Consider the following 22,896-nt stretch of genomic DNA (forward strand, 5'->3'; position numbering starts at 1 on the left):
AAAAAAGGTGAGTGGTGCGTTGAGGTATATGTGGAGTCAAAAAACGTTATCTATGGAGGCAAAGAAGGGAATGTATGAAAGTATAGTAGTACCAACACTCTTATATGGGTGTGAAGCTTGGGTGGTAAATGCAGCAGCGAGGAGACGGTTGGAGGCAGCGGAGATATCCTGTTTAAGGGCAATGTGTGGTGTAAATATTATGCAGAAAATTCGGAGTGTGGAAATTAGGAGAAGGTGTGGAGTTAATAAAAGTATTAGTCAGAGGGCAGAAGAGGGGTTGTTGAGGTGGTTTGGTCATTTAGAGAGAATGGATCACAGTAGAATGACATGGAAAGCATATAAATCTATAGGGGAAGGAAGGCGGGGTAGGGGTCGTCCTCGAAAGGGTTGGAGAGAGGGGGTAAAGGAGGTTTTGTGGGTAAGGGGCTTGGACTTCCAGCAAGCGTGCGTGAGCGTGTTAGATAGGAGTGAATGGAGACGAATGGTACTTGGGACCTGACGATCTGTTGGAGTGTGAGCAGGGTAATATTTAGTGAAGGGATTCAGGGAAACCGGTTATTTTCATATAGTCGGACTTGAGTCCTGGAAATGGGAAGTACAATGCCTGCACTTTAAAGGAGGGGTTTGGGATATTGGCAGTTTGGAGGGATATGTTGTGTATCTTTATATGTTTATGCTTCTAGACTGTTGTATTCTGAGCACCTCTGCAAAAACAGTGATAATGTGCGAGTGTGGTGAAAGTGTTGAATGATGATGAAAGTATTTTCTTTTTGGGGATTTTCTTTCTTTTTTGGGTCACCCTGCCTCGGTGGGAGACGGCCGACTTGTTGAAAAAAAAAAAAAAAAAAAAAAAATATTTCTTAATCTACACTTACCTGTAAATTTAATTTAGCAGTTAGACTTAATCTAGGTTGGATTGTTGCGCTCTACTTTGAGTTCTAACACAGAATTTCTTCTTCTTCCAACGTACCAGCCGTATCCCACTGAGGCGGGGTGGCCCAAAAGAAAAAACTAAAGTTTCTCCTTTTAAATTTAGTAATATATACAGAAGGGGTTACTAGCCCCTTGCTCCCGGCATTCTAGTCTCCTCTTACAACATGCATGGCTTACGGAGGAAGAATTCTGTTCCACTTCCCCATGGAGATAACAGGAAATAAACAAGAACAAGAACTAGTAAGAAAATAGAAGAAAACCCAGAGGGGTGTGTACATATATATATGCTTGTACATATATGTGTAGTGTGACCTAAGTGTAAGTAGAAGTAGCAAGACATACCTGAAATCTTGCATGTTCATGAGACAGAAAAAAGGACACCAGCAATCCTACCATCATGTAAAACAATTACAGGCTTTTGTTTTACACTCGCTTGTCAGGACGATAGTACCTCCCTGTGCGGTTGCTGTCTACCAACATACTACCTAGGAACACAGAATTTATCTTTTTGTATTTTTTCAACCTGAAGCATAAGCTATTTGGTCAAACTTTCTTTACCCATTGAATTTTTAGGCTGAGTTGTTATTCTACTTCAGCTCTTATACAGAGGCTGAGTTATCCTACCTCAGCTTTTTCAAAGCCCTATCTAAGATAATCTCTCACCACTTCCACTTCCCAGAATGCCAACCACAAGAGTTGGCTAATACCTAGGTACCTGTTTGTGCTGCTTGGCAGACTTGAGACAACAGGTGTCAGGAAGCATACCTAACATCTTCACCTGCTCTAGGACTGAGCTCAGGTCCTTTGACATTGAGCCAAATATACTACCACTGAGCCATGAGTTACCTAACATGTGGAGAGTCCTGCCAGGATCTATCAATCAGTTACAGAGGCAAAATTGATGAACCTCTACATGTCCCAGATAGGAACCATATTTTACACTTTTTCATTCATTATGATGTTCTTCCTCATCAATATTTTCATTTGGAATACTTTAGGACCCCTGTATCCGCAGGGTGATACATTCCAAGGACCTGCGTGTTACCAAAATTGCGGATAGTAGCAAACCCTATATATAAGTCCTATACATACCTATTATAAATTTAACTAATAAATTATGCTCAAGTGGAGAATTATCACTTTCTCACTGACAGGAAGCACTTCACAACTTCTCTTAGGCTTTAAAGAACTACCAGCTTCTCTATTTTTGCACTTTGGGGCCATTATTATGCAAAATTAAGAGGTATTTTTTGGACCACAGTAAACCGTGGATAGCTGAGACCGCAGAAACCAAATCAGTGGATACGGGGGTTCTACCGTATTAACAATAGAGTAAGAGGTAGATGGGAAAAGAGGAAAATGGCAACAACAAGCAAGAGGGAGGCAAAAGTGTATAAACTAAGGGAGGAGGAAGTTTGGGTGAGATATAAGCAACTATTGGCAGAAAGGTGGGCTGGTGCAAGTATGAATAGTGGGGGGGGTTGAAGAGGGTTGGAATAGTTTTAAGGTGTCGTTCACTGGTTCGGAGCGTGGAGAGAGAAAACACTCGAAGAAATATGAAAATTGAGTTATTGTTACCAAAAAAATAGCTGAACTTTCTGGCTACACTCTGGTATAATTATTATCCTTGTACGATGTTTCTAAAAGGAATTACAGCCATTTATAACAGGCATGGTGACAGCGCTGACGCGGCATTGTTTATGTTTTTCCCCCGTGTTATTTTTATCCTTTTCTTATATCTTTATGTCTAATATAATACAAATTCACCATCTGAGATCATGCCAGAGTGGGCGGAGACAATATGATCAAGGAACCAATCGGGAACACCTGGGAATAGTGCAGAAAATGGCCGACACCTCCAGCCAACAAAATATTCCAAACCCACGCTAATATCAATTATAAGGCTTATTTATCTATCACAATTGATCTATTATGACATAATGCTATATAATAATAGCATATAAACATAAAAAGTACACGTTAAAAAATAATATATAGCATAATATGATGCCCCGAGGAAAAAATTTCTATCGATATATTCCCTGAAGGTGAGGAAAGGGTCCGACCTCTCTCATCAGTGATGAGAGAAAACGGATTTACAATGGTTAACTGTAATAAACACTCGTAGGTCACAGAAAAAGTGTAAAATAAGGCGAATTTTTCGGGGAAAAAAAATATTTCCCGGGCACCTGGGGTGCCGTGCGCTTCGGCCTATATCTCGAAAGTAAGTTAAATGTTAAAAGCAGAGGAGGATATAGTGTTGGAGTGGTTGGTATTTTTGTTAAATAAATGTATGAAAGAGAGGAAGGTACCTAGGGATTGGCAGAGAGCATGTATAGTCCCTTTATAAAAAGGGAAAGGGGACAAAAGAGATTATAAAAATTATAGAGGAATAAGTTTACTGAGTATACCAGGAAAAGTGTACTGTAGGGTTATAATTGAAAGAATTTGAGGAAAGACAGAATGTAGGATTGCAGATGAGCAAGGACGTTTCAGAGTGGGTAGGGGATGTGTAGATCAAGTGTTTACATTGAAGCATATATGTGAACAGTATTTAGATAAAAGTAGGGAAGTTTTTATTGCATTTATGGATTTAGAAAAGGCATATGATAGAGTGGATAGGGGAGCAATGTGGCAGATGTTGCAAGTACGTATATGGAATAGGTGGCAAGTTACTAAATGCTGTAGAGTTTTTATGAGGATAGTGAGGCTCAGGTTAGGGTGTGTAGAAGAGAGGGAGACTACTTCCTGGTAAAAGTAGGTCTTACAGGGATGTGTAATGTCACCATGGTTGTTTAATATATTTATAGATGGGGTTGTAAAAGAAGTAAATGCTAGGGTGTTCGGGAGAGGGGTGGGATTAAATTATGGGGAATTAAATACAAAATGGGAATTGACACAGTTGCTTTTTGCTGATGATACTGTGCTTATGGGAGATTCTAAAGAAAAATTGCAAAGGTTAGTGGATGAGTTTGGGAGTATGTGTAAAGGTAGAAAGTTGAAAGTGAACATAGAAAAGAGTAAGGTAATGAGGGTATCAAATGATTTATATAAAGAAAAATTGGATATCAAATTGGGGAGGAGGAGTATGGAAGAAGTGAATGTTTTCATATACTTGGGAGTTGACGTGTCGGCGGATGGATTTATGAAGGATGAGGTTAATCGTGGAATTGATGAGGGAAAAAAGGCGAGTGGTGTGCTGAGATATATGTGGAGACAAAAAGCGCTATCTATACTGGCAAAGAAGGGAATGCATGAAAGTATAGTAGTACCAGCACTCTTATATGGGTGTGAAGCTTGGGTTGTGAATGGAGCAACGAGGAGGCGGTTGGAGACAGTGGAGATGTCCTGCCTAAGGGCAATGTGTGGTGTAAATATTATGCAGAAAATTCCAAGTGTGGAAATTAGGAGAAGGTGTGGTGTTATTAAAAGTATCGAGGACTGAAGAGGGGTTGTTGAGGTGATTTGGTCATTTAGAGAATGGATCAAAGTAGAATGTCATGGAGAGCGTATAAATCTGTAGGGGAAGGAAGGAACCGGTTATTTTTATATAGCCAGACCTTGAGTCCTGGAAATGGGAAGTACAATGCCTGCACTCTAAAGGAGGGGTTTGGGATATTGGCAGTTTGGAGGGATATGTCGTGTATCTTTATACGTATATGCTTCTAGACTGTTGTGTTCTGAGCACCTCGGCAAAAACAGTGATTATGTGTGAGTGAGGTGAAAGTGTTGAATGATGATGAAAGTATTTTCTTTTTGGGGATTTTTTCTTTCTTTTTGGGTCACCCTGCCTTGGTGGGAGCCGGCCGACTTGTTAAAAAAAAAAAAATGATTAATCTCCTTATCCATTAACATTTCTTAGATTTAATCACAGAATCATCCTGAAACCCATTTACTGTGTCATCCCTCTTTACCTCTAGCCCCTTTAAGGGATGCTTTGATGTTGAAGGGACTCATGATCCAAGGAATTTGAGCTATGCCCTCTCTTTTTGGATCATCCCTGATTACTTCCCATTTCCTAAGTGCTGTATGACTGCTGCAGGTTTAGCACCTTCACTGCAACTATAATAGTAGTAATCTTTATTTAACACCTCATCAGCGAATTAGGACATAGCATAAACCTCGTTATTGAATCCTTAAAGTTAACAATCTTTCATGATCCTCAGTACAAGCTACAATTCTTTTTTTCATTGCCCTTAACCCTTGGACTGTTTCGGCCATGTATATACGTCTTACGAGCCAGTGCTTCAGACATATATACTATACTCAATAATTTGAAAAGGTTGGAGGGCGTGGGTAAAGAAGGTTTTGTGGGCAAGGGGCTTGGACTCCAGCAAGCATGCGTAACCGTGTTAGATAGGAGTGAATAGAGATGAATGGTATTTGGGACCTGACAAGCTGTTGGAGTGTGAGCAGGGTAATATTTCGTGAAGGGATTCAGGGAAACCGGTTATTTTTATATAGCCAGACTTGAGTACTGGAAATGGGAAGTACAATGCCTACACTTTAAAGGAGGGGTTGGGATGTTTGCAGTTTGGAGGGATATGTTGTATATCTTTATATGTACATATATGCTTCTAAACTGTTGTGTTCTGGGCACCTCTGCAAAAACAGTGATTATGTATGAGTGAGGTGAAAGTGTTGAATGATGATGAAAGTATTTTCTTTTTGGGGATTTTTTTTCTTTTTGGGTCACCCTGCCTCGGTGGGAGACGGCCAACTTGTTGAAAAAAAAAAAAATTCTAGCGGCTTCAGATCAAGCAGGAGAAAGCTGGTAGGCCCACATGTGAGAGAATGGGTTGTGTGGGCAGTGTGCATTGTATAAAAAAAATCCTGCAGCACACAGTGCATAATGAGAAAAAAAACTCCGTGTTTCTGGATTAAAACTCCAAATTTGAGGTGTATTTTCTTATAGTATTTATGGTTGTATTATCGTTTTCTTGGTCTCATTTGATAGAATGGAAAACATATTACAGAAATAGAGATGATTTTGATTAGTTTCACGATGAAAACAACTTTGAAATTGAGCTCAAAATAGCAGAAATGTTCGATTTTTACCAATGTTCAAGAGTAAGCAAATCACACCACACGTCCAATACATGTCAACTGGGAAGTCTGATATTCTCTCCCTAGTGCACTGATATTATTTATACCATTTTTACAATAATGCAGTAGTCTGCATAATAGTAAATCTTCTATTTTTTGTGTGAATAAAAAATCAAAATGGAAAACGAGTAATATAAGAGGGGCCTGGAGACATGACTAATGAACAGAGGATATTTTATTTTAGTGCCAAGAATGTGTGCATTGTTTATTCTGGACCCTATTTTTAAATTTGAATGAAATTGGCCAAATTGCCAGTTTCTGACCACTTTATTGGGTAGTTGAAATCAGTAAATGGGCAGTTTCTTGTACTCAGTTGATAGAAAAAAATGGAGTTCTAAAGAAATAGTTATGGGTTTGGTCGACTGGAACAGTGGAATTGGCCGAAAATAGAGCTCGGAGTTTGCGAAATCGCCAATGCGTATATAGTGCCGAGATCGCTAACTTCATGGGAGTGTAATTCCGTAAGTTTTTAATGAAATTTCATACTTTTGGTGTCATTACCATCGGGAAAAGATTCCCTATCATTTCATAGGAATCCCCCCTCCCCCCCTAAAAAAAAAATTGCAACATAGAATGAGAGTTTCAGAAATGAGCTTGCGACAGTCAATGGGTTAACCTTCTCACAATCTGTAGCCACTTTGTTAATTTTTTCATTAATTGCACAGCTTTTAATTTTCATAACTTCAAATCATATTCCCTACTCCCCAGTCTTTGTAAATATTTTTTCTTTCTTGACAGTGTTGCTCTTAACGTTGTTTTAATTCTGTGGCTCCATAATTAGAAAACATCAGAAAAAATTAGTGTTTATGGATCAGAGTATATCATATCAGTATTATTTTTGCCAATGAATATTGCATTTTATAGCCATTAATAATTGTAACAATTATTGAAACACTAATAGTAGTAGTATTTGATTATTAAATTTTTATCTCATTTATTTTAGCAAGTATACACATCTGCATAGAGTATTAGTATGCTACGTTTTTTCAAAGTAATGTTTCAGATTAATTAAAGGTCATATCATAAATGTAAAAACTTCTTTTAATAGTAATTTTGGCTGAAGGAATGACAGGTATTGTAGCATTTACTGTACATAATTTGAGTACCTTGAGATGAACTGTATTGTGATATGGTATTGCTTCACCTTATTTTGTATTTGCTATATAATAATTAGTCTTATTCATTTCCCTTGCTATTATACACTATCTAGACCAAAGATCCAGATTTTGACGAAGAAGTCGCAAAGTTCCGATGTGTGCAAAAAGCAGCAGCAGCAGTGACACAGAACATAGGCGCTGTGGTGCAAAGTATAAAGGCACGTCATAAGGCAGAACTGAAATTGGCCAAGGGTTTGGTTGGCACACTGCACCAGGCAGCAAGAGCACCACAGATTGAGGCAGTGCAGAAAGCAGCTTCAGACTCGTGCAATAAACTGTTTGAAATGTTTGTGAGTAAATTACTTCCATGGTTTGTCTTTGTGTTTTGCACTTATGAATTGTCTCATAAAGACAACGTGTGGAAAATTACTGTTTTATTGATTTAAAAATTTTCATAAGGTAGAATGTAAAAAAAAAAGTAACTAAAATTATTGTATTTTAAGTGGGGGGAAAGTGTGCAACAAGGAGTGAGAGTGCATTTACTTGAAATTTTATAAGATAATGGTTTGGTTGCAATTACATTACAGTGGGTGGGGATGTTGAAGGGGTAATCAGATTAAGATGTTGACATGCTTCTGGAAAGACGGCAAGTGAGTAAATGTTGGTGAATGTGTTTTCTTCTTTAGATTACCCTGCTTTGGCAGGAAATAGCCGTGGAATTCAGTAAAGAGTAATACAAGGGTAAAAGGATCTAGGAAGGATTTATGTAAGTCCCATTTAAGATGAGGGAGAATGACAACCAATAGACTATAAGATTTAACTCAGATTTTGCAGATACTGAGAAAACATGCATTTCTTGCAATATTTTGACATAGTTAAACTATATGGATCAGACACATTACCTTCTCATGCTTGTAAGTGCTAATATTGTCCAGTATAAAGTTCTACTAAGCTTATAAATGTTATGGTGATACCAATGAACTGTGAAAAAGGACACTTGTGTACAGTTCAAATGTTTATTAAAGTAAACACTTTGCTATGAGTGGCTTCATCAGTAAGCTAAAACAGGTTAATATATAGTGGAGAGCGCAGGTGAAGAGAATCAAAGGTGAGGCAGCAGGTGTGCCATATTGCAGAATACATAAGAGGGGATGGATTTGAGAAGACCTGCCTAGTATGGGCCATTATGCCTGCTGCATAGCTTCTCTATACTCAGTGTGCTTCTGTGATGGCAGATCCTAACATGAATTTCAATATTTTAGCCAAAAGTTTGGAGACACTGAAGCCTCCAGACCTTCACAGATTTCTGTTGGTTATGGCAGTTAAGGCAGTTTCCAGCAGCTTTTGCCTCTTGTCATTATTGCAGATAGTTGTGCTAGTCATCCACTAAGCACCACTAGTCATCCACAAAAACGACCAACAAGAGGTGAAAGATGCTGGAAACTGCCTTAATTGTCACAGCTGACACAATCCTGCAAAGGTCTGGGGGCTTCAGTGTCTCCAAATTTTGGCTGTTCATGTTAGGATCTGCTGTCACATGAACATACTGTAAGCATGGAAAAGCTATGTAGCAAGTGCTGGCCCATGCTTGGCAGGTCTTGCTCAGATCTAATCCCTCTCACTTAAATATATCTGTCCAACATATATTCTACAATTTGGCCTTTGCTTCTGGTCACCTGCACTCTCCACTATATACTAACCTGTTTTAGCTTACTCTGTATTAGAACTCATGAAGCCACTTGTGACACAATGTTTCCTAATAAATGTCCTCAACGGTACACAAGTGGCCTTTCCAGACAATGTGGATTATAACATTTTATAAAATTCCATAATCTGCTTTGTGTCTTATTTACACTGTGCCTTAATGTTGGTGAGAGACTTTTCAATTCAAGGAATTGGAACTGCCCTTACTCTTCCCTGGATCAAACTCAATTGTTTCCCATTCCCCAGGTGCTGTATGACCCCTTTGGGCCTAACACTTTCTCATAATAATATTAATACCATACATGTATGCAAAGGTTAGTGGATGAGTTTGGGAGGGTGTGTAAAGGTAGAAAGTTGAAAGTGAACATAGGTAAGAGTAAGGTGATGAGGGTATCGAATGATTTACATAAAGAAAAATTGGATATCACATTGGAGGGAGGGGGTTTGGAAAAGTGAATTTGTTCAGATATTTGGAAGTTGACTTGTCACTGGATGGGTTTATGAAGGATGAGGTTAACCATAGAATTGATGAAGGAAAATAAGGCGAGTGGTGTGTTGAGGCATCCGTAAAGACAAAAAACTTTATCCATGCAGGCAAAGAAGGGAATGTACAAGAGTATAGTGGTACCAACGCTCTTATATAGGTGTAAAACATGGGTTGTAAATGCTACAGCAAGGAGGAGACTGGAGGCAGTGGAGATGTCATGTCTAAGAGCAGTGTATGATGTGAATGTTATGCAGAGAATTCGTACTGTGGAAATTAGGTGTGGAGTTACTAAAAGTATTAGTCAGAGGGCTGAAGAGGCATTGTTGAGATGGTGTGGTCATTTAGGGAGAATGGAGCAGCAAAATAGAATGGCTTGGAGAGCGTATAACTGTAGGGAAGGCAGGCAGGGTAGGGGTCATCCTCAAAATGGTTGGAGGGAGAGGGTGAAGGAGGTTTTGTGGACAAGGGGCTTGGACTTCCAGCAAGTGTGCGTGAGCATGTTAGATTGGAGTGAATGGAGATGAATGGTTTTTGGGACCTGACGAGATGTTGGAGTGTGAGCAGGGTTATATTTTGTGTAGGGATTCAGGGAAACCGGTTAGCCGAACTTGAGTCCTGGAAGTGGGAAGTACAATGCCTGCACTTCAAAGGAGGGGTTTGGGATACTGGCAGTTTGAAGGGACATCTAAACTGTCGTATCTGAGCGCCTCTGCAAAGACCATGATTATGTATGAGTGATGGTGAAAGTGTTAAATGATGAAAGTTTTTTCTTTCTTTTTGAGTCTCCCTGCCTCGGTGGGAAACAGCCGATGTGTTAAAATAAATGTATCTGGATCTAATCATAACTGTAGACTAAAATGTCTTGTGTTCTGGTTCTTTTTATTTATTGTACCTTCATGCAAAAGATTACAATATTTCAAGACTTGAATTTTTTTTTTATCTCCAGGACAAGTTTGTGCAAGAGCGCATTCTTCTGCCAGCTAATCAGTTGCTGTGTTTTTGTGAGGTGCCAGAGCGACTGATACTTAAAAGAAATGACAAGATTCTGGATTATGATAATGCTCAGTACAAGCTGGACAAAAACAAGGACCCTACTAGGACCAGGATAGTAAGCTCAATTTATATATATATTTTTAATAATAAGTGTTTTATATTTGTAAAGCAGTCTTTTTTGTGCTTTTATTTATTCAACACTGGGATATTAAATATTTTATCAATAATTTAGACCAGATTGACCTTAAAATTCATGCATGTTCTAACTGAAAAGAATCCTATATTTTCTAGTCTCAGGGTTTAATTATTTTACACTGTGTGAGGATCGTTCAGCGCTGTAAGATACTATACTGTACTTAAATCAGCAGATCTTTCATTTGCTGATTAAGAAGCACATGTTAATGTTGTAGCTAGGCTTCATCCTAGAGTTGATATATAGAGGATACCAATGTAAGCAAGGTAAAGTTTCCAAGGGATTTCGGGGAAATTAGACTTGGAATTCTGGAGGTAGGAAGTACAATGCCAGCCCTCTGAGGGATGGTTGGGGTTGTTACAGTTCAAGGGTTAAAGTGGTACCTCGATATTTGAACTTAATCAGTTGCAGGAAGCTGTTCAAATAGTGAGTTGTACGAATATTAAATAAATTTTCCCCTAAGAAACTTCCCCTAAGGCTTTGTCTGTTATCCTTAAACATTGGAGGATATTAAAATAGTTATAATATCCTCCCTTTTAATAAATGGTTTATCTGAACTTCATCAAAATGGACAATTTTGTTAAGGCTTTATATCAGGGCAACATCTGAATACCAAGTCAAATTTTTCTCGAAAAGGTTGGGCTGATATCAGCTTGTACAAATACAGGTCGGCCATTACTAATCCGGTGTTATTGGGACCTGTAGTGTGCTGGATTAGCGAGTTTGCCAGATAACAGGGTGGTTAGGTTAGAATACACTTAATTAACCTGTCAATAGAGAGACTGCCACATCTTCCTCATTTTCATCACTGCTTTCTCCTCCATTGGCTTGCTGCTGTGGATTTACAACCATCTGCACAATTTCTGAGTCAGTATAATGATGAAATTTTAAATTATACTAGCCGAAATTAGTGCCGGATTACTGGTGGAACCGGATAACTGATTGCCGCATTAGTGATGGCCGACCTGTATAGGGATGTACGAATATTGAAGTTCCACCGTATTTGAAGTAATGCTCTTGAATTTTTTGGAAGATGGCTTGGAAATGAATAATGATGGATATATGTATTTCATTTTTTCATCCTACCTTTGTAAGAAAATGCTTATTAAAAACTTTAAGGGTTTGACAGTGTTCTCACTGGCCTACAAACCTCAGTGATCACCATGGAAGAAGGGGTAGTGGTCTACCCAAGGTTACCACACCTCTCTGTGCCTCCTCACACTTGCCTTACAGGATGGAAGAAGGGTGCATTGATGCTGGTGAAGGATTCTTCATTCATGGAATTGGAGCTACCCTTTCTTTCCTTGGATCAAACCTAATTGTCTCTCAGTCATCAGATGCTGTATAACCCCTATGAATTTAGTATTTCCTTATCAAATTATTTATAAGAACTCTCACACTTTCACCTGTGGTACATTTTGAAACTGACAGGTCTTAGCTGTTTCTACCAATGGTAGACTTCATGTGTCACTTTCTGATAAGAGGAATGAAGTGCAGTATAAGGATGAGAGAGCAAGGCCTGATATCACTGGAAAAACAAAGAACAGGGAATATACTGTATAAAATACTCAGCAGTACAGACATGATAGACAAGGATAAACTTTTACCAGAGAAGTAAATAAAATAGTGAAATGTGGAAACTACAAACCAGAATGAGCTGTTGGGATGTAAAAAATTAAACATGAGGATGGTACAGATTTGGAATGATTTGGACAGTGAGACAGTACGTGGAGACTCCATACATGAACGATGAGACAGTGCATAGCGACTCAATACATGGGCAGTACAACAATATATGGTAATTTAATTCATGGGCCCTAAGACTAAACATGGTGGCTCCCTACAGGGATTCAAAAGTAGATATGATAGCTCTGTTTTTCATTAGGAAATTTAAATTTAAATGGTAGATCCAAGAGCTAGATCTCATTACCTGTGCACTTAGATGAATAAAAATAGTCATCTCATATAAAGCTCCTCCATATAATGCAATTTTTTCATGAATATGATTGAAAAAACACATAAAAAATTAAATAGCACATGTAAAGGCTTTTATAATACTTTATTAAATTTTTGTTGCACTTTCAATAGCATATACAAAAAATTTAATTACATTGAGGAGCCTTACAAAAGAGTTGACAATACTAGTTAACCTTTTGAGGATCCATCCCATAGTTCTACAGCTTTGAAGCCAGGGTCCATGCTGTAGTACTACGTCATGAGCTCAGTTCACTCAGATAAGCTGTGAGTGGTAAATTTGGGCCTAGGTATGAGAGAATGCATCTATGTGGTAAATGTGCACCATATAAAACAAATTCTGCTGCATGCAGTGCATAATGAGGGAAAAAAAATGCAGCTGTGTTTTTGGATTAAAACAGCGACTTTGCGGTGTACTTTTTGTGGTTTTTACTATTGTATTCACGGTTTCTTGATTTCATATGATAAATGGAGGATATATTAGAGAAACAGTGATGATTTTGATTGGTTTTAGTACTGAAAATAGCTTGAAATTGAGCTCAAAGTAGCAAAAATGTTCAATTTTTGCTGATGTTTAAGAGTAAATAAATCATGTCGCACATCTAATACATGTTGGCTGGTGGATCTAATGTGTTCACAAATGCACTGATATAATTTATACAATTATTACAATATTGCATAACAGTAAATCTTCTATTTTTTTGGTGTGAATAAAAAATCAAAATGGAATTCAACTGTAAAGCCTGGAAACTTAACTAATAAACAGAGGAAATGTTATTTTAGTGCCAGGAATGCTTGCATTGTTTATTCTGGACCCTATTTTGAAATTGGAATATTTTGAACTCTGTGAAATTGGCCAAATTACCAATTTCCAATAACTTTATTGGGTACTTGAAATAGTTGATTGGGCAATCTCTTGTGCTAGGTCGATAAAATGAAACACATACAAGCGATATTCCTAAGAGTTTGGTCTAAAGGAACAATGTAATTGGCCGAAAATAGGACTCAAAGTGGGCAAAATCACTGATGAGTAAATATCGCTGACACAGCAAAATGTGCAAGTGTAATTTCATCAGTTTTTTTTTTTTTTATCAGATTTCATACCTTTTGTTTTATTACCTTCAGTAAAAGAGTTTTCACCATTTCATAAGAAAAATAATAAAAAAATTTATTGAAAATTCTTGGACACTGGGGACTTTTCAGATTGGGGTTTGGACCCTCAGAGGGTTAATTATTGTACTGTTAAGTACCATATAATTCAAAAGGTGCATGAATAATTATTCTGTTTTTCTGCCTATGATGATTTTGTGTAATAAATTTTAGCCTTGAAAGTATTTTTTTTTTCCTTCCAGCTTGAGGAAGAGTTGTCCATAGCTAAGGGAACATATGAAGCTCTTAACACTCAGCTGATGATGGACCTACCACAGTTTATCAGTTCTGGGACGGAGATAATGATTCTGGTCACGCGGACTCTCGTTGCTGCTCGCATGTACCTCCAGGGACACCTGGCTCAGTTATATCTTCGTCTAGCTCAGGTAAGAAACAATTGGGCTGCCTTGTAATGCTACCAGCACATACCATAAATATTACTGCAACAAAGGTAAAAATACTCAAGAGGCAACTGGACAGTTGCTTACTACAAGTAGCAGATCAGTCAGGATCTGATGGCTCAGTAATCCTGAGGGCCACACGCCTTGTTGAAAATGGTGTAAAATACCAACAAGTTGATGAGTAAGACACATGGGCAACAGGTGCGTATCTTTATTGTTGAAATGTTTCGCCTACACAGTAGGCTCCTTCAATCAAATATATGGAAGCCTAGTCTTGGATTGGACTGTGAAAGTTGTAAATTTACTAGACAAGTAAATTTTTTTTTTTTCAACAAATCGGCCATCTCCCACCTAGGCAGGGTGACCCTAAAAGAAAATCCTCAAAATGAAAATGGTTTCATCATCATTCAACACTTTCACCTCACTCGTACATAATCACTGTTTTTGCAGAGGCTCCCAGATACAACAGCTTAGAAGCATATATAAAGATATAAAAAGTGACCTGAAATAATATAAATAATGTAAATAAGTATACAAGGTATGATATAGCGTGTAATGAAAGTAGTTTGTTAGATAATGTATTGGTGGATAAAAAGTTGATGGGTAGGCTTCAGGATGTACATGTTTATAGAGGGGCAACTTATGTATCAGATCATTATTTAGTTGTAGCTACAGATAGAGTAAGAGGTAAATGGGATGAAAGGATAATGGAAACAGCAAGAGAGAGGTGAGTGTATAAGCTACGGAAGGAGGAAGTTAGGGTGAGATATAAGCAACTATTGGCAGAAAGGTGGGCTAGTGTAAGTATGAGTAGTGGAGGGGGGTTGAAGAGGGTTGGAATAGTTTTAAAAATGCAATATTAGAATGTGGGGCAGAAGTTTGTGGCTATAGGAGGGTGGGTGCAGGAGGAAAGAGGAGTGATTGGTGGAATGATGAAGTAAAGGGTGTGATAAAAGAGAAAAAGATAGCTTATGAGAGGTTTTTACAAAGCAGAAGTGTTATAAAATGAGCAGAGTATATGGAGAGTAAAAGAAAGGTGAAGAGAGTGGTGAGAGAGTGCAAAAAGAGAGCAGATGATACTGTGGGAGAGGCACTTTAAAGAAATTTTGATGAAAACAGCAAATATCCCAAAGCCCTCCTTTAAAGAGTGCAGGCACTGTACTTCCCACCTCCAGGACTCAAGTCCAGCTAACTGGTTTCCCTTAATCCCTTCACAAAATATTACTTTGCTCACACCTTAACAGTTCTAAGTCTCAAAACCATTCATCTCCACTCCTATCTAATATGCTCACACATGCATGCTGTATGTCCAAGCCCCATGCACACAAAACCTCTTTTAACCCCCCCCCCCTTTTTCCCCCCACAGTCCTTTCCCAGGATGATCCCTACTCCACCTTCCTTCCACTACAGATTTATACACCCTCCAAGTCTTTCTGTTTTGCTCCAACTTCTCTAAATGACCAAACCACATCAACAACCCCTCTTCAGCCCTCTGGATAATACTGTTAGTAACTCTGCACCTCCTTCTAATTTGCACACTATGAATTCTGTGCATGATATTTATGCCACACATTGCCCTCAGACACAACATCTCCACTGCCTTCAGCCGCCTCCTCGCTGCAACATTCACAACCCGTGCTTCACACCTATGTAAGAGTGTTGGTACTATACTCTATACATCCCCTTCTTTGCCTCCATGGATAACATTCTTTGTTTCTGCAGACACCTCAGTGTACCACCCACCTTTTTCCCCCCTTCATCAATATTATGATTTATCTCAGCTTTCATATACCCATCCACCAACACATCCACTTCCAAATATCTGAATACATTCACTTCTTCCATACTCCTTCCCTCCAATCTGATCTCCAGGTTTTCCATACGTAACTCGTTTGATAACCTCATCACTTCATTCTTACTTGTGTTCATTTTCAACTTCCTTTACACACCCTCCCAGACTCATCCACTAACCTATGCAACTTCTCTTCAGAATCTCCCAAAAGCACAGTATCTCCATTAATGAGGTTAGGAAAGGGAGGCTTGGAGTGTATTGAGATTCAATCTAAGGGAGTTGAAAAAAGTAGGAAAGAGTCCCTTGGAGCAAAATAGTGAACACAATTTTGGCTGTTTTAAGTTCCATAAGTTTGCAATATGAAAACATTGATAATTTTGGAGGTGCAAGCTTGTATATTGATGAAGGGACAGCTGCCAAGGAGGTTAAGTGGGAATTAATGCTGGGAGCGAGGTGAGGCCAGCATTTCTTGGGAGTTGACTTAATCCCACTGAAGGTCATTGATCTTCTCACTCTGCTCATATAAGAGCCCTGTTGTTGTTGTTGTTGTTGTTGTTGTTGTTCTCTTGCTCATAGATTTAATTAAATTTTAAAGGGATTGTTCTGTATTAGGGAATATTTTTTGCCTTTGCTAGTTATTTTTCTCAGAATTTAGTTGAGAAATAAACAATCGTAAACTTTTAATGATGGAAAATTGTACAGTTTTATGTTACAGTAATTTCTTGTTGATATTTAAAAAAATCTAAGTTCTGTGTAAAAATAATGTTTTTATTCACATGATACTAAGGAACATTTTCAAAGCCATATTTACCAGAGGAATAGAGGACTTTGATTTCCACTGGTTTGTGATACTTTCCAAAATGTTTCATGAAGTTGTAGAGATAAACAGAGCAATAACAAAAGCACCTTTTGTATAAAAAATATATATTTTGTTTAGATTGTATGAAAATATAAATTATGTTAGCTTTGCTGCAGTGCAAAAATCATTTGCAAAATATATATGAGAGTTGTTCCTACATACTGAATGACAAGCTTATGCATGCAGAGTGTAGTGGTCACCTGATGCACTGTATTCATAAAGTTGATGACTGGGATGCTGCTGAATAAGGTTCTCAGTTTACTCTCAGATGTGACAGTGAGCAGTGCTCATAGCAAACCTTTGTGTATACACATTTTTTCCAGTCATCTTCACATACAGTAATTTATATTTACATTGGTATGTAACCATTATGATTGAGAAATTGTAATTTAGTGACCACTTCACTTCAGAGATTGTCTAGTATAAATGAAAGTAATGTAATAAACAGGGCTTATTCTGATACATATATTTTAACTTAATGAACAGTCTCATATTATGGTATCTACTTCAAGATATTATTATTTATTACTACTGGTTTCCCTTGCTTTATTGGAGGGTGATAGTTCCTTGCATAAGTCATGTGAAGTGAAATCATCGAAAGCCAACTCCAGTTTAATAAATACAAATGGGTTGAAGTTTCATGTCAGGTCATTAGCCTTTCTTCCTTTTTATCCCCTAGGTCATTTAAACACAAAGTGCAAAAGGAAAATAATTTTTTTTTTTTAAACTGACTGATCACTAGGGTAGGTAGTGGGAGGCATGACAAAATAGCAGAAAGAGGAGATAAGGAAGCAGTGACAGCAACAAAGAGGACCATGAAATGTTGGGTTTGGGTGTATTGCTTATTGAGTGCTCCTGTATAAAACTCCTTGTAAGCAGCTGAAACCTTTGTCAGGCTCATCACAAGCAACAAGCTCCTGCTTGTACTGCAGTTACCATTATAAATAACTGTTGCAGTCCCTTGTAATTGTGTGATTATGGTACTCCTTGAACTTGACTCCCTTTTGTTCTTCCAGGTACTTGCACAGATGTTAATTCTACTCACCAACTCTACCTTCTCCATCCCCAATAATAAATTTCTCAAACTGAAGTTATTTTTGATGGTAGAAATTTTTGACACATTCACATGATGGGCATTTTCCATGGACAGCAGACTTGCATTGTTCAAGATATGTATAAATTGATTTTCAATTTTGCATCAAAAGAAAATTTTGTTACCTCATCTTCTGCAGCTACATCATTTTGAAGATCAGACAGTTAGACAGGTTGAGGCGAGTTGTAGCAATTTAAAGAAAGGTCATTTTTCCAATGGTGTTGAGCACAAATTGATATTTTTCAGCAACTCTCAGGCCTTGGTCATGAAGCACCCCCATGCAACAGTGGATTTTGAACAGAATAAAATTGCACTTTGGAAAAATAAAATTGAGCTTAGACAATTCGAGGGAAGCCTGTATATTATTATTTTTTTTTATTATTATCACACCGGCCGATTCCCACCAAGGCAGGGTGGCCCGAAAAAGAAAAACTTTCACCATCATTCACTCCATCACTGTCTTGCCAGAAGGGTGCTTTACACTACAGTTTTTAAACTGCAACATTAACACCCCTCCTTCAGAGTGCAGGCACTGTACTTCCCATCTCCAGGACTCAAGTCCGGCCTGCCGGTTTCCCTGAATCCCTTCATAAATGTTACTTTGCTCAACTCCAACAGCACGTTATATTTGTCTCCATTCACTCCTATCAAACACGCTCAACAGAACTAAAATTCAACAACCCTTCCTCAGCCCTCTGGACATAATCCCGCTTGCACATTTGGAAAAATAAAACAGACTTCACTCTTTTTCCCTCATCAATTCTATGAACCTCATCTTTCATAGAGCTTAGACAATTCGAGGGAAGCCTGTATATTATATGCTAAAATACTAAGTAGTGTCACTAGAAAATATCATTTAAATAGAAGCTTAAAAAACATAAATGCCACAAAGACCTCTTTATTATCTAAATACTGTTCACTTATATGTTTCACTGTAGTCCACACACCCCCTACTTTCCTAAAATCTGCTATCCTGTTCTCCGTCTTACTCTTAATTCTTTCAATTATAACTCTACCATACACTTTACCAGACACTTCATAATTTTTGCACTCTCTTTTATCCCCTTTGCCTTTATACAAAGGAACTATGCATGCTCTCTGCCAATCCCTAGGTACCTTACCTTCTTCCATACATTTATTAAATAATTGCACCAACCACTCCAAAACTATATCCCCACCTGTATATTATATGCTAAAATACTAAGTAGTGTCACTAGAAAATATCATTTAAATAGAAGCTTAAAAAACATGTATGCTTCACTAGTTACTTAAAAAATGACCTTCAGATACGTGATCAAAAAAAATCCTAGAAAGATGTTTATGTATATCTTAGGCTAAAACTTAAATATGCTCTGGCATATATAAAAAATGTGGATAGAATATAAAAAATCCTAAAATAAGGTAGAAAATGGTTCCCAGAGCTGACCGTTGTTGATCCATGGAACTTGAACCTTTGGTCAACTTCAGTGTATATTCACTGCACTTGGCCTAGTTCTCAAGAAAGATTTACAGTGGTACCTTGACTTGCAAGTTTAATTCATTCTGTGACCCAGCTCATAACTCAATTTGCTCGTATATCAAATTAATTTTCCCCATTGAAATTAATTGAAATGCCATTAATCCATTCCAGCCCCCAAAAAACCACCCCAATTTTTTTTTTTTTTGTTATGGGTTTTTAAATAAGAAAAATGTATTTCTATATAAGAAATGATTTTTGCCTTTTTCGCCAGGTCCCAGCAATGTTTTAGAATTGGTGGAGTATATATGAAACTCCTTGAAGCACGGTGTAAGACGAGTGTCACTCCACTGCTGACAGTGCAGCAGTGGAGTGACATTTGACACTCGTGCACTGTCTTTGCTTTATTTTTCACTGTTACTCATAAACATGTCTTTCTATCTGTATGTTTCTGTCTATTTGTCTGTGTCTAGCTCTGCCTATATTTATCTCTGTCTCTGCTTATCTGTCCTTCTGTCTGCCTGTGTTTGTCTTCCTGTCTCTCTACTTGTCTCTCTGTCTCAGAGTGAGAGCCGCTCAAGAACCAGCAGGTATTACACATGATGCAGAGTCGTCACATATGATTCCTAAACAGGTGAAAATGTGTATTACTTGCCAGTCATGCTTATTATGCTTTATATCTACAAGCATAGTATAGCACTTTGTCTGGATTTTTTGGGGTTATACTAGGTATTTTACACTATAACTATTTATGTGTACCTGTGAGACAGAGACAGATAGAGACAGACACAGAGATGAGACAGAGATAAATACAGACAGACAGAAGGAGATAGAGACAGCCAAAGCAAATCAGCCAACCAGTCACCGGCCAGCCAGCTGGCCACCCAACCATCCGGCCTGCTGCGCACGTATTAGACATGTTCCAGAATTGTTTCTCTTTACTTAGGGCATACGTTATAGAACATCCTGGCAGGATGACATCACCACTGGTATCAAAATTGAAAGGATGTTACACTTTGGTTATTATCGAGGTTTTTTTATACTTTCCTTGGTATCACCTGTGAGTGGTGGCATATCTGCAGCCCGCTTGTAACTCAGATTTTGGCTCGCAACTCAAAGGAAGAAATCGACCGAGCAGTGGCTCACAACTTGGAAAACTCGTAAGTTGGGGCACTCGTAAGTCAAGGTACCACCAGATATGCTATTGCTTCTTATCACCTCTCTGAAACCTTAAAAGACTCTTCACACCATTGGAACGTTTTTCCATAGTTTATAGTTGAATACCAAAAACTGAGGAAATTATCTTCGTAGAGGTCTTGTGAGTCAGGAATTCACAATTAATGCAAAATTCTGCCTGTTTAATAAATTTTGTTTTGGGTATTGGTTCATTCTGTGTCAGAGGCCATATATATTTCACTGTTACTACTGTGGTTAACAGTAAATATTTGGGCTTAGGAAAGGCACTGAAAGAAATTATTAAGATTGGCTTTTAATTTACAGGCCATACACAACAAAAAAAAAAAGGGCGCCAGGTAAAAACTCGGAAGTCAAATATTGCAAATTACAAAGCTCACAAATTTGGGGCTTTGACTGTATTCAGATTTGTTCTAATCATTGCATCCATCATTGCTCTTCTACAAACTCTTCAAAGCATCTAAAACTTTCTTTCCTTCATCAGTTCTGGAATTTACCTCATATTTCATCATTTAATACGATAAAGCACTGTGCTACTTCTTCCTTACAACAAAATGGCTGTATCCCACTGAAGCAGGGTGGCCCAAAAAAGAAAAACAAAAGTTTCTCTTTTTAACTTCAGTAATGTATAAAGGAAAATGGGTTACTAGCCCCTGGCTTCTGGCATTTTAGTCGCCTCTTATGACATGCATGGTGTACGGAGGAAGAATTCTGTTCCACTTCTCCGTGAAACTGTGCTACTTACAAAGTTTTAAATGCATTCACTTCCTAATTGCTTTGCTGACCTAATTCTGTACTGTAAATTCACATTCTCATGCCTTATTCTTTTTTGCATTCACTTTTCAACTAATTTTACTTGCCCATTTAGGCTCATCTGGTAGTCTTTGTAGCCTCTTTCAAGCTTTATATAACTGTGTTTTCTAGACTTCAATGCACTTCCCTGGGAAACATGCAACACTAACGTGAAGGGAAACATGGCCTTCCAGCACAAGCACCTCAGAAAATTACGTTGCTCTCCAAACTATTCATTTACTTAGTGTTTCATTTAGCATTATATTGTCTACTTATGTTGTGGTATATTAGTAATTAATTAAGCTATTTAAAAAGTTTGAGAGTTTTATGGGTGGGTTTCTGTTCTTATTAGACACAGTGAACTTTAAAGAGACAGTATTTTTTACCAGTTTGAAGAGAGATGGTGAAGCAGAGTGAAGTGAAGATAGTTCAGTAAGTTTATGTAGTGAAATGGTATGTACAAAAACAAAATTCAGAAAATATAATAAATGCATATTGGAGTCTCAGAACTCTATTTGTCCAACATATGTAAAGGTAGTAGGTTGGTGGACAGCAACCACCCAGGGAGGTACTACCGTCCTGCCAAGTGTGTGTGAAACGAAAGCCTGTAATTGTTTTACATGATGGTAGGATTGCTGGTGTCTCTTGTCTGTCTCATAAATATGCAAGATTACAGGTACGTCTTGCTACTTCTACTTACTTAGGTCACACTACACATACATGTACATGTTTATTTATACACACTCATCTGAGTTTTCTTTGATTTTATCTTAATAGTTCTTGGTCTTATTACTTTTCCTTTTATATTCATGGGGAAGTGGAATAAGAATCTTTCCTCCGTAAGCCATGCGAGTTGTAAAAGTCAACTAAAATGCCAGGAACAATGGGCTAGTAACCCCTTTTCCTGTAATAATTGCTAAAAAGAATAAGAAGAAAATTGTTAAAGTGGGAAGTCTGAATGTGCGTGGATGTTGTGCAAATGATAAGAAAGAGATGATTGTGGATGTTATGAATGAGAAGAAGCTGGATGTCCTGGCTTTAAGTGAAACAAAGCTGAAGGGGGTGGGAGAGTTTCAGTGGAGAGGAATAAGTGGGATTAGGTCAAGGGTTTCAAATAGAGTTAGGGATAAAGAAGGAGTAGCAATAATGTTGAAGGATAAGTTATGGCAGGAAAAGAGGGACTATAAATGTATTAATTCAAGGATCATGTGGAGTAAAATAAAGGTTGGATGTGAAAAGTGGGTTATAGTAAGCGTATATGCATCTGGAGAAGAGAGAAGTGTAGAGGAGAGAGAGAGATCTTGGGAAATGTTGTGTGAATGCGTGAGGAGTTTTGAACCAAGTGTGAGAATAATGGTGTTTGGGGATTTCAATGCTAAAGTGGGCAACAATGTTGTGGAGGGAGTAGTAGGTAAATTTGGGGTGCCAGGGGTAAATGAAAATGGGAAGCCTTTAATTGAGCTATGTGTAGAAAGAGGTTTGGTAATAAGTAATACATATTTTATGAAGAAGAGGATAAATAAATATACAAGGTATGATATAGCACGTAATGAAAATAGTTTGTTAGATTATGTATTGGTGGATAAAAGGTTGATGGGTAGGCTCCAGGATGTACACGTTATAGAGGGGCAACTGATATATTGGATCATTATTTAGTTGTAGCTACAGTTAGA

The 22,896-nt window shown here is 37.9% G+C and overlaps 1 protein-coding gene across 8 annotated transcripts in view; it reads left to right on the plus strand.

The window, feature by feature from the left end:
• Positions 1-22,896, plus strand: part of LOC128691269 (dynamin-binding protein-like) — a 144,620-nt gene that overhangs the window by 94,009 nt on the left and 27,715 nt on the right. For all 8 annotated transcript variants that reach the window (XM_070091606.1, XM_070091604.1, XM_070091603.1 and 5 more), the window contains exons 14-16: positions 7,250-7,486; positions 10,274-10,435; positions 13,840-14,022. In XM_070091606.1, the coding sequence (XP_069947707.1) occupies positions 7,250-7,486; positions 10,274-10,435; positions 13,840-14,022 (582 nt within the window). The remainder of the gene's footprint in view (positions 1-7,249; positions 7,487-10,273; positions 10,436-13,839; positions 14,023-22,896) is intronic.

The sequence above is a fragment of the Cherax quadricarinatus genome, chromosome 36 (genome assembly GCF_038502225.1).
Source record: "Cherax quadricarinatus isolate ZL_2023a chromosome 36, ASM3850222v1, whole genome shotgun sequence".
NCBI lineage: Eukaryota > Metazoa > Arthropoda > Malacostraca > Decapoda > Parastacidae > Cherax > Cherax quadricarinatus.